Source organism: Clavelina lepadiformis, chromosome 1, assembly GCF_947623445.1.
Source record: "Clavelina lepadiformis chromosome 1, kaClaLepa1.1, whole genome shotgun sequence".
Classification (NCBI taxonomy): domain Eukaryota; kingdom Metazoa; phylum Chordata; class Ascidiacea; order Aplousobranchia; family Clavelinidae; genus Clavelina; species Clavelina lepadiformis.
The window spans coordinates 894,722-912,055 of record NC_135240.1 but is presented as its reverse complement, the minus strand read 5'-3'; the positions used below and the strand labels follow the sequence as shown (position 1 = coordinate 912,055).

Sequence of the window (17,334 nt, the reverse complement as noted above, 5' to 3'; positions counted from 1 at the left end):
TTGCTTAACCTTAGTCTATTCTAGACACTGTATATTAAGCTGTAAAATAAATTGTGGTATCTACAGTATTATGTGGTGAAGAAATGAAAACATTTACACAAAATTTTATGGCCTAAAATCGGTTTTCTGAAAGTTGACGTGCTTGTATTTTACATTCTAAGAAGGGATTATTTCACTGTAATTTTTTACAGTTCATTGATTTATGTGAAAAACATTATACAACAAACATAGTATACCAAAGTTTAGCAAAAACTTTTTTTGTTTTTTGTTTTGCTGACCAGCAAGCTCTGGACATTTACAATGCCACCTCGCGGAGGTTCAAAGTTAAACAATCATATCAATTACCGTATGCGATGCATTCTGCAGGATGGTCGCACTTTCATCGGCACCTTCAAAGCTTTTGATAAACACATGAACCTAATTCTTGTTGATTGTGACGAGTTCCGTCGGATTCGACCCAAGAAAGGTTCCACTGACAGAGAGGAGAAAAGGACTCTGGGGCTTGTGCTTCTACGCGGAGAACATCTGGTGTCGATGTCGGTTGAAGGACCGCCTCCATCAGGGAAAGGACTCGGCGTGCCGGGAGGTTCAAGTCGCGGACCAGGCGCTGGACGAGCTGCTGGTCGCGGTATGGGTGGCCCCGGTGGTCCAACGGCGGGATTACAGGGACCTATGCATGGGGTTGGTGGACCAGCCCCGGGCACAATGGCACCGCAGCGGGGCGGTTTTGGACCCTGCCAGGAATGAGTGGCCCGCCCCCTGGTATGGTCCGAGGTGGCTTTGGTCGAGGCTACAACTATTAATGTTTCAAGCACATCGGCTACTCTCTTCACATCGTGTCAATCATATTCGAAGTTGCAGTGCTGCTTTGCTTGTGTTGTCATAGAGCTGCATTATTACGTGTGCTTCTAAAAATGACCTTTTTCTCGTGTCATGAGTTTTATACGCTTGGGTGACGCCAAGCGAGAATTCCTTTTTTCAATGGAATTTTGACAATTTTGACAATTTTGACAATTTTGACAATTTTCAACAAATTTGACAACTCAATGGGAGTGACATTTTTATGTTGTCGTTGTGCGAGTGAGTCGATGATGTTTTTGGAATTATGATGAATACAATAAACGAAATAACCACGAATCACAAAAAAAAAATAAAAAAAAAATGAAATGATGGAACCGGAAAGTTCCGAAATTCACAAAAAACGTGAGGTGTACTAAGAAATGCGATAATACCCCAAAAACGTAAAAAATGCTGAATTTATTAAATGTTTCACGTCAATTCTGCTGATTGTTGCCGGAAGAGGTGTGAATTTTTTATTGCAGATTCTTAAAGAAGATTTCCCCCTCTTCACTATGGTGACCTTGAAATGAAATTGTACTACAGGTCCTTAATAATTGGCTATATTTCTAAGGACTACGGTTATTTATTACTTTTTATGGTTTTTGAAAATAGGATGTTTTTGGGACTATTTTCACCATTAACTTACTTCGACCAAAACGTTTAAGTACATTTTATTAACAGTTTCATGCAAAACGTTTAATTTGTTATATAGATCTCAGCGGGTAAAATAATATACCTCAATTTCAATCAAACAAAACGGCAGAAAAAGTTTCTGCTGGATACGAACACGTGATTGTGATTAACGTGATTGTGATTAACGTAACCAAATGTATCTCGCAACTTATACGGGTGACAAATTGCACGAAGTAAAATTTACCAAATGTATCTTGCAGTTTAGCCTATACGGTCATCAAATTGCACGAAGTAAAAATTACCAAATGTATAACGAAACGTATAAGGGTAATAAATTGCACGAAGTAAAAATTAACAAATGTATCTCGCAATTTATACGAGTGAAAAGTTGCACGAAGTAACAATTACCAAATGTATCTCGCAGCGAAAACGGGTATCAAATTGCACGAAGTAAATATTACCAAAATTGGAGGTTGTGTTTGGGACAACTAAACTTAGAGGTTAACATTGCGACAAAACATTGCGCGTTATAATAAAGGTAATGCTTAGATATTCCATCTAGCAGTAAAGATTTTAGTAATTGGAATCGGAAAAATTTTCTTGGTAAAAATAAATCTAAGAAAATATGGTCATCAACCGCAGTTTACACAGCGCTTATGCATCGCATATGGATAGAGAGAGGTCGTATGCGCATACAATTCGACCAGAACTTTTAAATACGAGTCGTTTAGAAAAAAGTTTACTGTATGCTACACGTAACCATATAGAAAATGATGTTTCAGCATTTGAAAAAGATATTACAGATGAAAAAATCGTACTCGCTGTTGAAAAAAACGAAGCGTTTGAGAATAAGAAAACGGTTTAGAAACATATTCGATGAATAATTATATTAACTGCTGTTTAATATTCTAAAATCTAAAAGAACCTGTATCCTTTAGATGCGTTAAAATGTTTAATTATTAGTGTAAAAAAAAGCAACGAAGTGTATTCCTTTATATATATAGGCTTTGTGGTGCAGTATTGTTTGAGATATGGCAACGAACTATGTGTATTTTATAGCGATTAGATGACATTGTTTATCGAGGTAGTATGTGTAAATAGGATGTAATCATAACAGCGTGTATTTAACTCGATTTCGGCTTAGACATTCATCTATTGCGGTTGGAATTATACTGGTTTCTAGAGAACATACGACAATAGCCGGGCACATGACGCTAATTTCTTAAAAAGTAATAAATGATGAAAAATGTTGATCGAATAATCTCTGTCGTTCATTGTAGATGTGTATAATCTGCCATTTGCTGCGTTAAATGTTGAAAGTTGCAGCAAATTGCTCAGGTGCGGTGCCATATGCAGAAAGGATCAGGACCTTTTTCTTTGTAGTAGAAACAATAGCCATAAAAATGCAGCGTGACTCCTCCAATGATTGAATTTTTCCGAAATACTAAAACGTTGAAAATATTTTGAACGATGAAATTCTGCACTAGGACTTCCCCTGATAAAAGTTTAGCTGGGATGTAATAAGTTAAAGCCCTTCAACCTTCCCCGTTTCAAAACAAAAAGCTTTATCTACATTTACAAACACAGCAAAGGTATTTCTTAAATTGCGTTGTTAATATTTAATTTTTTTGCCAATAATATTATATTTTGTTCAGACGAATAAGAATTTTACGAGGGTTGCTTAAGGTGTCGAAAACTCTCTAAATGTGCGATTTTAAGTACCTTGTTTAAGATCCCCGTAATTAAACAACTACATGAAAGCAGCTTCTTTTTGCGAGTGAACTTTAAAAATGGCTTACACAGTCCAAAACAAGCGATTATAAGTCCAACTTACATCGATTGTCATTGTTCAATGTAAGCAGATTTCCTTCTTATCTACATCAAACTGTTTTTCCTTGACTCTCATGTTAATGTTCTTACTTATTTATCGCAATCTTATTGCTTTATCGCATCGATTTAGGTCTGTTTTCTACTTTTCTGCCAACATATACAGCAACCAGTCGTGTCACTGTGTCATTGTGTTTTTGAGGGAAGGCGAAGTAAGAAGGTTATGTCTGAAACATTTTGGTTTTAAAGTTTTTTGCAAAGAACTATAGTAGGTTATAGTACATATTGACCTTAGTTAAAAAGTTGCCAGTAGGTTTACCGGAGACTGAGTTATATTCAGCCTTTGCCGCTCACATTAACTTTACTCGTGAAAGGAAATATATCACTTTGTGTAGCGAGGTCTCAGGCCATGCGCTGTGTTTGGCTATTATTGCCGTATTGCTGGCATATAATTCTTACATAATAAATGAAGTGTTATAGATTTAGTTTTGTTTCTAAAATTGAAAAAAAACGATACCCGGAAAGTTAGGCTATAGATATTAGATAGCTGTTGAATACGTTTTACCTCCATCATTGCAATGATAGTGGAAACTGATTCACATTGCAACTGTTACTCATATTGTACAATTACTCTATCGCTAGGCTTCGAACTTTGACGAGTTCGGTGCGTCAGAGCAAACTTCAGTTTAAATAGTTTTAATGGTTTATGATTTTGCAATAGTTTTTAAAGCTAACTTTTTTGTTTCTATAGATTTTTGAATAAATTTACTGATTCTCTCAACGGGACTGTTGCAATGGAAAAGCGTATTCATTGCGATTACATGAAGAACGACGTTACCAATAGAAAGCGACGAAAAATTTCCCCTTTGCCTGATCTTGAAGATGATGATTTATTCATAAACTCTATCATATTGCAACATAATCTAGGTACGAGCATATTTTGTTTAGGTTTACAATAAAAATTCTACTGCTTAACTTTAATGTTTTATGGGTTTCTTCCATAATTATCTGTATTTTATGTCACATAACACGCATGTGTATTAACCTGCTGCACATTTGAACGTATGTACATTTACAAATCAATGTACAGTTATTAAAAATAGAATAAACTTTGCTGATTTTCGTAAAAAATATATCATTATTATTGTATTTCTAGCTGGTAATATGCCATCGTCCAACTTTGAAGGGATCGAAAGTTCTTCACAAACTCTACCCGCGTCAGTGTTTGATATTGATTCTAACACTCACGAGAATAAGTTGGATAAAGATACCTCAGATGAAGAATTGGAGTCGGTAGAGGTAAGAAAAGAAATCATTTCTTGTTATTGTGTAGTATGTAATGTATCGCAATCTTTTTTTAGTAATATAACGTCATTGTGAAAAGTGCACCTTAATCATTCAAAGTGGTTGACATTTTGGAGCTTGTTTTTTTTAATTAGACCGTTTGCTTGCAGAGTATCTTAGGTTTGCCGGCAACAGAAGATAAACCGGAAGTTGTAGACCTAGCATGGATGAAACACTCAAGCAGAACATGCCTTAGGCCAGCTTATGTCAAATCGGTTTCAGACAAGAACGTCTTTTCACTAAACACTGGTCACCCCAAGTGATAACTGGTTATTTATTCATAGTAGATATTGATACGTTATGTTGTTTTCATCAATCAAACTTTATTAGCTATATTTTGTTTAAGATACTTTGCAACACACTTAAAGCTAAAATTTTTCATACATAACCTTCTTCTTCATACATAACCTACTTAATTAGACTGCCTGTAAAAACGGAAAGGAACAATATAACTATTACCAAAACGCTCTGAAAGCTTTATTGCGGTTCAAGTCAGCCCTGAAACACAGCATAAAAAAAGTATGGGGGCTGGTAACCTGATTACGAATTGCAGGGTCAAAAGGAGAAAATATTGGCTAATTTCATGGCAAGTTTAAACTCGTAAGTGGAGAAAATTGGAGGTTGTGTTTGAGAAAACTAAAATTAGAGGTTAACATTGCGACAAAACATTGCGCGTAATAATGAAGGTGATGCTTAGATATTCCATCTAGCAGTAAAGATTTTAGTAATTGGAATCGGAAAAATTTTCTAGGTAAAAATAAATGTAAGAAAATAGGGTCATACCATATTCAGACAAGTATATCCTGATTATCAGAGTGGAAAAGGTTCAAAGCGACGAGGTTTCATAACAGATCTTCCTAACTGCCTCATTTTGCCGCACATGATGACAAGACAGAAAATTCCTAAGCAAGTTAATCTGGCAAATGGCTACAAGCTTTTTGCTTCGTGCAATTTGATACCCGTATTTGTTGCGAGATACATTTGGTAAATGTTACTTCGTGCACATTCATACCCGTATATTTTGCGAAATACATTTGGTAATAGTTACTTCGTGCGCATTTGTACCAATGCGAATTATAACTTACTGATTGTCATTATTCTCGGACATATTTGGCTTTTGTTTTTTTTACACATAGAAATCAAAAACAGCATTGAAAAGCTGAAGGTATTTTAAATTATCTTCCATTCATACTTGAAAGGTGGTCGAAATTATAGTAGAACTTACGAACAGTTTTTCTTCTTATTTAAACCAGTATTAGAAGATCCTTAATGTGACCTTAATCAGCTATCGCAAAACTTACCAACTAAAACTTTTTATTTTTCTCTAGTTTATTTATTCCATTTAACCATTACTGGCCGAAATATGAAAATAATTCCGATTAACTTTTCCGGCAAAATTGATTGAAAAATACCCTTCCGTGAAAATTGAACATTGTGATGTGGTTTTCATGCAACAGGAATATCATCATTTTTGAACAAATACGAAGCAAATTTAAAATACATTACAATTGGCAATTGGCATCAAAAAGTCTTAACCCTAACCCAGAATAAGGCGTCCAAATATACCACATTTATTTTGCACATACACACTTAATTAATTACACTGGCCAACAAAAAAATTTTGGCATGGAAGGTAAGAACGATTTTAGGGTATGTCAGGGGCGCTGAGCTCGAAAATGCCATTAGTTTTTGCAAATTGGCTCTAGTTTTTAAGATATTAGCAAATTTTGATATTTTTGGTACCTTTTAATTTTGAACGTAGGTTGCATTTTATCTTAAGGAACAGCCTATATTAAATGTTGTTGTAAGTCTATCTGCACTAAAACCACAAGAATGAGCAAAAGCTAAAGACACAATGAGATTAGCTAAATGAAGAAGTGCTGCATAAGTCTATTCTTTTCCGTATATTCAACACAAAAAATGCCCCATTTATTCGTCTTTTCAACAGATTCTCTTAACAGTGTGTATGTGTGAGACTAAGCTTCCAATACCACATTAAAACTTGCTTGAAGTGAACAATAAATAGCAGTAATTTGGTAATAACAAACCAAATATGCCTAAGCCAACACAAGAAAGACGACAGTTTGCAAAAACAGACGAAATAAACAAGCAATCAATTTTTTTATTTGCCACGGAGTATTCAAAACACTATACGAAAAAATATACCCATCTCAGAATGTGCATTAGTGAAGTTCTTAGATGCACTCTAGTTAATTACTCAAATTAGCTTAAAGTTATCTGCAGGAAAGTTCTCTTGTACGACTTTCACCTGTAGTCTGCTTGTGGACAGTTTCGCGTTAGGCACCAGCAGTAATCTGCCATCATGTGAGTATCACATCTACCTTGAGATCCTCATCTATTAATTTGATATCTTGGTGAAACCTTTCACCTTGTTCCTCACTCATATTTCCAAGGTTTTCAGGGAAACGATCCAAGTAACTGAATAGATAGTGAACTTTTATGCTCATCCTTGATCCAAGAGCTTGGAAGTTTGTAAGCTTTACTTCTATGAGATCCACATAGTTGCTTGCTTTTGTGTTTTCAAGAAATCCTTTTACAACTGCAACGAAAGAGTGCCAGGCTGCCTTCTCAACTTCAGTCATACGTGATGGAAAAACTTAATATTAAATTAATTTTCGTATTTGTGGCCCATCAAAAATTCCTGCTTTCAGCGTTTCAATACTAAGACTAGGAGATACTTTGCACAGGTGATCAAAACAAGCTCCATCTTTATCTAATCTAAGGCCTTGACAAATTGTTTCATCAAACCCAGTTTGATGTGCAATGTGGGTAAAATGATGCGATCACAAATGACCAAAGGTTCATTTACAATGTTTTTATCTTCGTGCACAAGCTGTTCACGTATAGGCCATTCCTTTTTAATCCAGCGTTGATCAGTGGCCCGACTATCCCAGTAACAAATAAAGCAGGAATACTTGGTGTAGCCGCCTTGTTGCCTAAGAGAAAGTTGAACATTTCCAAATCAACGCATGTCTCCCAGTTATGCTCAGTATAAGAAAGTTTCTTCAGGACCATCTTTAAACTTTGGTAGTGTTCCTTTAAAACGCATGAGTGGCCAATGAGAACACAGGCAAACTTATTTTCGTTGTGAAGTAGCACACATTTCAAACTTTTTTGGAGCTGTCAATGAATGACCTCCATTCTTCTGGTTTATACTCAAGTAGACCCGTAGATGAAAGAAGTCCTTCGATGTCTTTACAGTACACAAAATTATCTTCTTGAGAGAAAAATTGCATTAACATTTCTTCTCTGTCCCGGTAAAACGTTATTTTTGTTGCCGAATCAAGAATGTTATGCTATGTGTTGATGTTAAGGCTTATGTTAGTGCTTGATGGGAGATGATATAAACTAATCTAAGGTCTTATTTACCTCTCAAGCGAGAAATTTGTGCCAGACAACTCAACATTTGGGCAAAACTAAATAGCTGCTTCACATGGCTTCAGTTTTTGTTAACCTACGTTACTCACTAGCATACATTTGTGACTTTTCATTACGTATTTAGGAAAAAGCAATATCTCTAAAACTAAAGCCAATTCAGCAAAAGTAATGGCATTTTCGGACTCAGCGCCCCTGATATACGCCTAAATCGATCTAACATATCATGCCTTTTGAAAAAAATTTTTTTTTGTTGGCCTGTGTATCATTCAAAGAACGCCGAATCAGTTGCCGGACTTTGTCCAGCAACTGTTTCGGCGTTTTGGAAAATTCCTTGCATTTGGGGAGGTTTCCATCTGCAAGAGCCGTTTTAGCATAATGCGTTGTTATTCCCTTCTTCGTACCAATATACCATGAGAAAAATTGTTTAACTTCAAGCGATTCATCTGCAGAAAACTGTCGCCGAGATTTCTGTTAAAAACAGTAAGTTTTAGAAATTAATAATAAAATCATTGAAAATAGTTTACCGTATACATAATTAAATTATACAAGGCACATGCATTTTTTACGTTTTCATTACAAATGAAAAATAAACTTAACTAAGACCTACCACAACATTAATTTTTTTTTCTTCCTTCTCTAATTTTGACAATCGATGTGGATTTAATGGCGAAATTTATCAAAAAGCAGTTAAATTTATAAAAAAGTACTTAATAAAACCTAAAATTGTGAGCTTTTCCCCTGGCTTCGGCTTGAGGAATTATATAAAACATGTAAAAATAGATATTAAATATGTAAACTTATATGCAATATAATACAATAAACGAAAATTGTTAAAATACTACTTACCGAGAAACTATAACGATCGAAAGTAGCTTTCCTCTTTCTAGATGGTTTTGTAGCTGAGCCGGGGCTCTCCTATATTATTAAAAGAACTTTGGTATATCAAGAAAACTGTACAGTGTTTTTGCGCTATTAAATATGTGTGTACAGTATGCATACTTTTTATAACCGCATGGTTCAGTCATATATGCATTGGTCACGTAACGTTTGTGGAGTGATACAAACATTATCGGTCAAGTATATCGGGAAACACCTTCCCGTATTCCAATCTCCCGATATATACTAAAATGCTTAGAATGCTATTTACCACGACATTAAAATCTCTGGAATTGCTTTTCTTTTTCCTCTTTCTGGAGGGTGATGCAGATGTGCTGGGGCTTTCCTAAATCATTAAAATAAATTTTGGTAATTCAAGCAAATTTCTGTTTTTAATTTAAATATGTGTGACTAGTACATATATAATTTATAAATTTCTTGATTGATGCACGCATTGGATACATAAAGCATGTGGGGTGACAGGAAATAATATCAATAAAATCATAGTTTCACTGTAAAGTCGTAATTAAATTTTAACTTACCGGCAGCTTCAAAGCACCTGCCACATTAGAGATGTCGATCTATAAACCAAAAAATGCAAAATTACCACGATTGATTTTAAGAGATTTTTCAGAGAATTTACCTGCTGCAGAACAACACGAGGCTCAACTATTTTATCCTGGACCGCCTTTAAAGTGCCAACTGGTAATTACAACTAAATAAACACAGAAAATTATTCAGCAACCGGGAAGTGCAATAAAAGTGACCTGTCTTTGAGATGAGCTGGTTTCCGATACGGCGGGAAGTCGACATGATCGAATATCTTCTTCCATTTGCTTTGACCGAACCTCTTCACTCCAGTGATGAGTTTTGCATCCGACGTTGGAGAAAACACCTGAACGAGAGCAAATTAACGACACCAAGAAGGTTGGTCACGTGTACACGTCCGTGTGCTTCGTCTCCTCAACTCACATGTTTTTTTCTTTTCTTTGCCGCGATGTAAAATATTGGATTCAATTTATCAGCAGGTCTGTATGAGAAATATTTGAATGACGTCACGATGACCAGTAGTAGATAAAAATTCACTACAAGCAAATTACTTATTGTTCCTGTCATTGTCTATGTTTTCAGCGTCATCTTCCAACTCGGCGATTTCGTTTTCCATGTGAGGTGACTCAGCATCTTCATCTCGTGCTTTGTTTGATGATGTCACAATAGTTTGGTGATGTCTGTGATTAAAAAAAAATTTCTTTACGAAAATATAACAGAAAATCAATCTGTACAAGCGAGTAGCACGCGGCGTGAATACTTTGTTATTTGTTTGTTGGAATCCTCAAGCACCGATGCGTGGCGATTGGTTGACTCTGCTTCTGACCGGACAGGACTGGGACTGCAAAAATGGGAGAGAATTTTTTCTGTGGCCAAATAGAATTCAAACCTAAAACGCAGCGCCCAGTGACTGGGGTTGCTCTGCATCCTCACGTCTCTTCCTCTTGCTGTGAAGGCGGCACACTGACCAGGGAAGTCGGACTCATTGAAGGTTGCTCCTCATCACTGATTGACTCGTTCTTCGTCGCTCGAGTAGCATCCATTTCTGATGCAACATTTTTGTGATTTCTATGTTATCTTGCTAATAACAACCAAAACATTTTGAACAAACGAAAAGATTTGGAAATTTGGATACCTTTCACTTCGATTCTTCTTTCTTAATCTTCAACAAACTGAAAGCAAAGATACTCATTAATATGCAGTGTGGCAATATATTATTCATTACTAATTACAACTGTTAAAAATTTATTATTAATAAAATGAACTAACTCTGCTTATACAAGTTGGAGTGAGAGTTTCCAGGGCTTGTTCGACAAACCGAGCAGTCTGATTCATAAATCGATCGATCACTCGAAATTTGCTTTTGCTTTCAATGGTGCTATTGGCGAATTGGGGAATATTATACTGTACTCTGACTGTTTTTTAGCTCTATCTGATCAACGACTAAAGCTAAATTAAAAATAGTTACAAAACTGTAAAAAATTCGGTCCAAGCCAAGTGTGTCCCTTAAGCTGGCTGGCAAACTGAACAGCAGTACATGTAAATGTCTTTCACTCTTCCAGCAAAAAGGGATGCGTTATATATTCAGTTCCCATTTGACAATACCCTACACGAAATTAGAAAAAATTGACCTAATATTGGCAAATACAAAAGAAATCAGCGAAACGAAGCGTGATGTTAATTGACCTTGGGATAGAGAAGAGGCAATGATCTAAAACGTTATAAATTAGATCATGGTGAGTTTAGAACTGAAGAAACAAAGATCGGCGGGCTAGAAGGTTAATGATGCAAAGCCTTTTACAACTGACACAACTCGACTTGCTGTATTGTCAAGAAAACGTTCCTCAATGAGCTTGATTGAGGCGCGACCACCAGGATGCGCGATATTACGTAAGAAGTCAAATACAGTGCGATGCACAATATTACCTAAGAGTCAAATACGAGTTTCTCCATTTTGAAAGTGCAACTGTTCCACGTAATGCGACCGTGGCCAATCAAGCCTTCCCCGGTGAATATAACTTCAAAATTCGGGTCTTCTTTGTGACTTCATTGTGGTTTGTCATGCGTGATGCCGCACAATGGAGTTGGCGACGTGTGACGACCTCACGACCTCAGCGCGGTTGGAAAGTAACAGGTCAAAACTCAATAGTTACTTTTACACCGTTTCCAGATGTCTGTCCAATTTTCCCACCAAACACACGAGCGATCGTTTTCGCGCGTCTTGTGGTAAAAAAAGATGCCAGTTCCCATTTGACAATAAACTTCGAGAAAAAAATGACGACCAATGAACCAATGTCTAGAAATAGGTTACTAGGTTTAATAAAACCATAAATTTTACAAAATAAATGAGAAAAATAGGTCGTAAAGTTAATTCACCGTGGGTTACAGACCTAACGATCAAAAACATTATCAATCATACCATGGTGAGTTTAGAACTAAAGAAACTAAGAAAGGAGCCCTAGAAAGCGAATGATGCAAAGCCTTATACAACTGAAACAATTGGAAAGCTAATTTTCACCCAATTTTACAAAAAGCATTTGGTAAAACGCCATTCAACACAGTCACAGGCTAATATGCCACAAACGCATATTGGAACAATGTAAATTATCGGCCAATACAAATAATTGGCCATAATTCAAATTTTTCACACAGAGAAGGTGAGGAGAATATATTAATATATGACTAAGGGATTTTTAATGAAAGTCACTAGGACTGGTTTTATGGGTGTAATTTACTTACAGTTACGATCCCACAATTACGTTGCGGCGCGGAAATCGAAGACGCAAGGGAGTTGGAACGACTTTCCAGTAGCAATCATTGCGATTTTCATCTTTCTGTTGCTAAATTTAAATTTCGTTTCTTCTAGGTTCTAAAGTCTAAACAATTAATTAATTATTGTTTTTCTGCTACAAACCTCATCTTCCAAAATAATCGCGTTCCTGTCGCGCCAAATTTGTTGTTTAATTACTTTAACCAATAAAGTCGTCTTGTTGAGCGTTTCACAATCAAGATTTTCGGAAAAATGCGTTTTTGTTATACCTGTTAGGTTGGTAGATAGCAGTTTCCGTGGAAGCGGTATTTATTCTGAGGAATCTATTTGGAATTCCGAATTGAGAACACCGCTTCCACTTCTGCAACGTGTTTGCTATGATTCCTTGAACAGATGAAGAAGTCAATTTTTTCACTCACTTTCGATTTACTTTGCAGGGGGCAGACGGCACGTTAGAGACGAGCGATGTTCGAATTGGAAACATGAAATTTTGGTTCTCGGGTGAATATGAATTGTTAAAGCTCTTCTATCGACGGGGTGAATACAGTTTTTTGAAAAATCCGACCGGTGAAGCACTTGACATTTTTTCCTTCTTAATGAAAGTGACAGAAGAAGGCTCGTCAATGCATCATTCAGCAGCTACCCGGCTCCTGCCGGAGCTTCTTTTATAGACTCATGAAAGAAGGAATTCTCAGTCAAGTAGTGAAGAACTAGAATATGGTAATTGAATTCTTGTTTTTGTAGCTTCTGTACTGATATTCTTCCTTACACTTTGTCATTTCATTTCTCACACTTAAAAAAATTGTCCATCTTTAGTTAACAAGTTTATAACAGATCATTATAGTAGGATTAAAGCTGAAACTTGTCTCCTGCATTTATTAGTATTTCTCTTATTTTTATTTTTCAGGATCATAGCCTCATAGGATACATAAAGAGTTCATTTACAGAAGAAAAAGATCACGAGTGCGTATATAAGCGGAAAATACAAAATAAAAGTTGTCTGCATTGAAAGCTCTTGTCTTGAAATCTCATTTATCTTTGTCATGTTCTGTCAGGTTATAAACTCACCACACACAATATACAGACAGCAAGTAGCTCTGTATTGCACTGGCGCGTAGGGCCACTGGCAAGATGCTTATGGCAATAGTGAAGACCAAAAAGTGTCTGCGGTGCTGTAAAAGCGATTGTAATTTTGAAAAAGATAACTAACTAATGTTAATACAAAAATAATAGTGTTAATACAAAAGTATATGTTTTGTTGCTCGCAACCAGCATTGTGACCACGTCACGTTAATGCTTTTAATTTCAAAAACATTTATGACGCCACAATATAAATTGCACGAAGTTGGTTATCATAACTGTCGTGGCTGCTTCGAAGTTCGAACGTTGTTGAGTTCTTTCCAGAGAAAATTAAATGTTTATAAAACTATTCATTTTTACTTCCTAAGGTTCTACTTTCTGCTGCCAAATTTGGCAAGACGATTTTAATGGTTACAGTAATTAACCAACAAATTTGGCGCGACAGGAACGCGATTATTTTCGAAGAGGAGGTTTGTAGCAGAAAAACAATAATTAATTAATTGTTTAGACTTTAGAACCTAGAAGAAACGAAATTTGAAGTTAGCAACAGAAAGATGAAAATCGCAATGATTGCTACTAGAAAGTCGTTCCAATTCCCTTGCGTCTTCGATTTCCGCGTCGCAACGTAATTGTGGGATCGTAACTGTAAGTAAATTACACCCATAAAACCAGTCCTAGTGACTTTCATTAAAACTCCCTTAGTCATATATTAATATTTTCTCCTCACCTTCTCTGTGTGAAAAATTTGAATTATGGCCAATTATTTGTATTGGCCGATAATTTACATTGTTCCAATATGCGTTTGTGGCATATTAGCCTGTGACTGTGTTGACTGACGTTTTACCAAATGCTTTTTGTAAAATTGGGTGAAAAATAGCTTTCCAATTGTTTCAGTTGTATAAGGCTTTGCATCATTCGCTTTCTAGGGCTCCTTTCTTAGTTTCTTTAGTTCTAAACTCACCATGGTATGATTGATAATGTTTTTGATCGTTAGGTCTGTAACCCACGGTGAATTAACTTTACGACCTATTTTTCTCATTTCTTTTGTAAAATTTATGGTTTTATCAAACCTAGTAACCTATTTCTAGACTTTGGTTCTATGGTCGTCATTTTTTTCCCGAAGTTTATTGTCAAATGGGAACTGGCATCTTTTTTTACCACAAGACGCGCGAAAACGATCGCTCGCGTGTTTGGTGGGAAAATTGGACAGACATCTGCAAACGGTGTAAAAGTAACTATCGAGTTTTGACTTGTTACTTTCCAACCGCGCTGAGGTCGTCACACGTCGCCAACTCCATTGTGCGGCATCACGCATGACAGACCACAATGAAGTCACAAAGAAGACCCGAATTTTGCAGATATATTCACCGGGGAAGGCTTGATTGGCCACCGTCGCATTACGTGGAACAGTTGCACTTTCAAAACGGAGAAACTCGTATTTGACTCTTAGGTAATATTGTGCATCGCACTGTATTTGATCTTTTACGTAATATCGCGCATCCTGGTGGTCGCGCCTCAATCAAGCTCATTGAGGAACGTTTTCTTGACAATACAGCAAGTCGAGTTGTGTCAGTTGTAAAAGGCTTTGCATCATTAACCTTCTAGGCCGCCGATCTTTGTTTCTTCAGTTCTAAACTCAGCATGCTATAATTTATAACGTTTTCGATCATTGACTCTTCTCTATCCCACGGTCAATTAACATCACGCTTCGTTTCGCTGATTTCTTTTGTATTTGCCAATATTAGGTCAATTTTTTCTAATTTCGTGTAGGGTATTGTCAAATGGGAACTGAATATATAACGCATCCCTTTTTGCTGGAAGAGTGAAAGACATTTACATGTACTGCTGTTCAGTTTGCCAGCCAGCTTAAGGGACACACTTGGCTTGGACCGAATTTTTTACAGTTTTGTAACTATTTTTAATTTAGCTTTAGTCGTTGATCAGATAGAGCTAAAAACAGTCAGAGTACAGTATAATATTCCCCAATTCGCCAATAGCACCATTGAAAGCAAAATCAAATTTCGAGTGATCGATCGATTTATGAATCAGACTGCTCAGTTTGTCGAACAAGCCCTGGAAACTCTCACTCCAACTTGTATAAGCAGAGTTAGTTCATTTTATTAATAATAAATTTTTAACAGTTGTAATTAGTAATGAATAATATATTGCCACACTGCATATTAATGAGTATCTTTGCTTTCAGTTTGTTGAAGATTAAGAAAGAAGAATCGAAGTGAAAGGTATCCAAATTTCCAAATCTTTTCGTTTGTTCAAAATGTTTTGGTTGTTATTAGCAAGATAACATAGAAATCACAATAATGTTGCATCAGAAATGGATGCTACTCGAGCGACGAGGAACGAGTCAATCAGTGATGAGGAGCAACCTTCAATGAGTCCGACTTCCCTGGTCAGTGTGCCGCCTTCACAGCAAGAGGAAGAGACGTGAGGATGCAGAGCAACCCCAGTCACTGGGTGCTGCCTTTTAGGTTTGAATTCTATTTGGCCACAGAAAAAATTCTCTCCCATTTTTGCAGTCCCAGTCCTGTCCGGTCAGAAGCAGAGTCAACCAATCGCCACGCATCGGTGCTTGAGGATTCCAACAAACAAATAACAAAGTATTCACGCCGCGTGCTACTCGCTTGTACAGATTTATTTTCTGTTATATTTTCGTAAAGAAATTTTTTTTTTAATCACAGACATCACCAAACTATTGTGACATCATCAAACAAAGCACGAGATGAAGATGCTGAGTCACCTCGCATGGAAAACGAAATCGCCGAGTTGGAAGATGACGCTGAAAACATAGACAATGACAGGAACAATAAGTAATTTGCTTGTAGTGAATTTTTATCTACTACTGGTCATCGTGACGTCATTCAAATATTTCTCATACAGACCTGCTGATAAATTGAATCCAATATTTTACATCGCGGCAAAGAAAAGAACAAAACATGTGAGTTGAGGAGACGAAGCACACGGACGTGTACACGTGACCAACCTTCTTGGTGTCGTTAATTTGCTCTCGTTCAGGTGTTTTCTCCAACGTCGGATGCAAAACTCATCACTGGAGTGAAGAGGTTCGGTCAAAGCAAATGGAAGAAGATATTCGATCATGTAGAATTCCCGCCGTATCGGAAACCAGCTCATCTCAAAGACAGGTCACTTTTATTGCACTTCCCGGTTGCTGAATAATTTTCTGTGTTTATTTAGTTGTAATTACCAGTTGGCACTTTTTTAATTTGGTGTTGATGTGGCTTTTTCTTGACATCAATCCACTCATTACAATGATTAATTATTATTATTGCTGCATTTATTATCACACGTTTAACTGATGTGGAAGTATACATCAGTTTTGTGACCGAGTCTTTTTTACGACTTGAGCGACATCGAATCCATTCAAATTGTAACTCAATACTTGAAGATTTTCCTGACATCATACCTTGAATTAAACCGGTTATCAAAGCGTAACGGCTCTTTCCAAATTAATCTGGTTGATATTTTTTGGAGAAGAGTAATTTCTTATAGAATAATCTGATTACCTATTTGTACCTAAGCTTATTTAGATATTTTGTTACCTAAAAATGTAACAAAATATTTTTTACATAAAAATGTGAAATATTTGATTTTGTTGCTTAAAATTTTTCGCCGTCTTGACTTTCAACCAGACTCGAGTGAAATCAAGTGAGAATGTGACTAAAGATGACTGAAGCCAATAAAACACTGGTATCGTACATGACTTACACAGAGCATACTCATGTTCCTATCAATGCTATGTATATATGTTTAGATGGAGAACTCTTCAAGAAAAAGGCGATGTTTTAGTATCCTGCGGATCAGTTGTGATTCAAGGGACAGTGCAAAGAAATGCCTTCAACAAATTGGCAGCATCAGGTATGTTTGGTGATGATTAGGACATTTCTACCCATGGTCGTTGGTTGGGTTGTCCTAAATTCATTCTTAGTTTAATAGTTTGTGGCTTGAATCGGCCTGGAACCAATGAATATGTTATTGCCAGT

At 36.4% G+C, this 17,334-nt stretch overlaps 1 protein-coding gene across 1 annotated transcript; it reads left to right on the top strand.

Moving 5' to 3' along the window:
* The first annotated feature begins 274 nt into the window (after positions 1 to 274).
* LOC143458841 (small nuclear ribonucleoprotein-associated protein B-like) lies at positions 275 to 967 on the top strand. The gene is given in 2 exon segments (XM_076955720.1): positions 275 to 733; positions 736 to 967. Coding segments are annotated over 2 exon segments (501 nt in total). The 5' UTR covers positions 275 to 300; the 3' UTR covers positions 804 to 967.
* Positions 968 to 17,334: the final 16,367 nt, after the last annotated feature.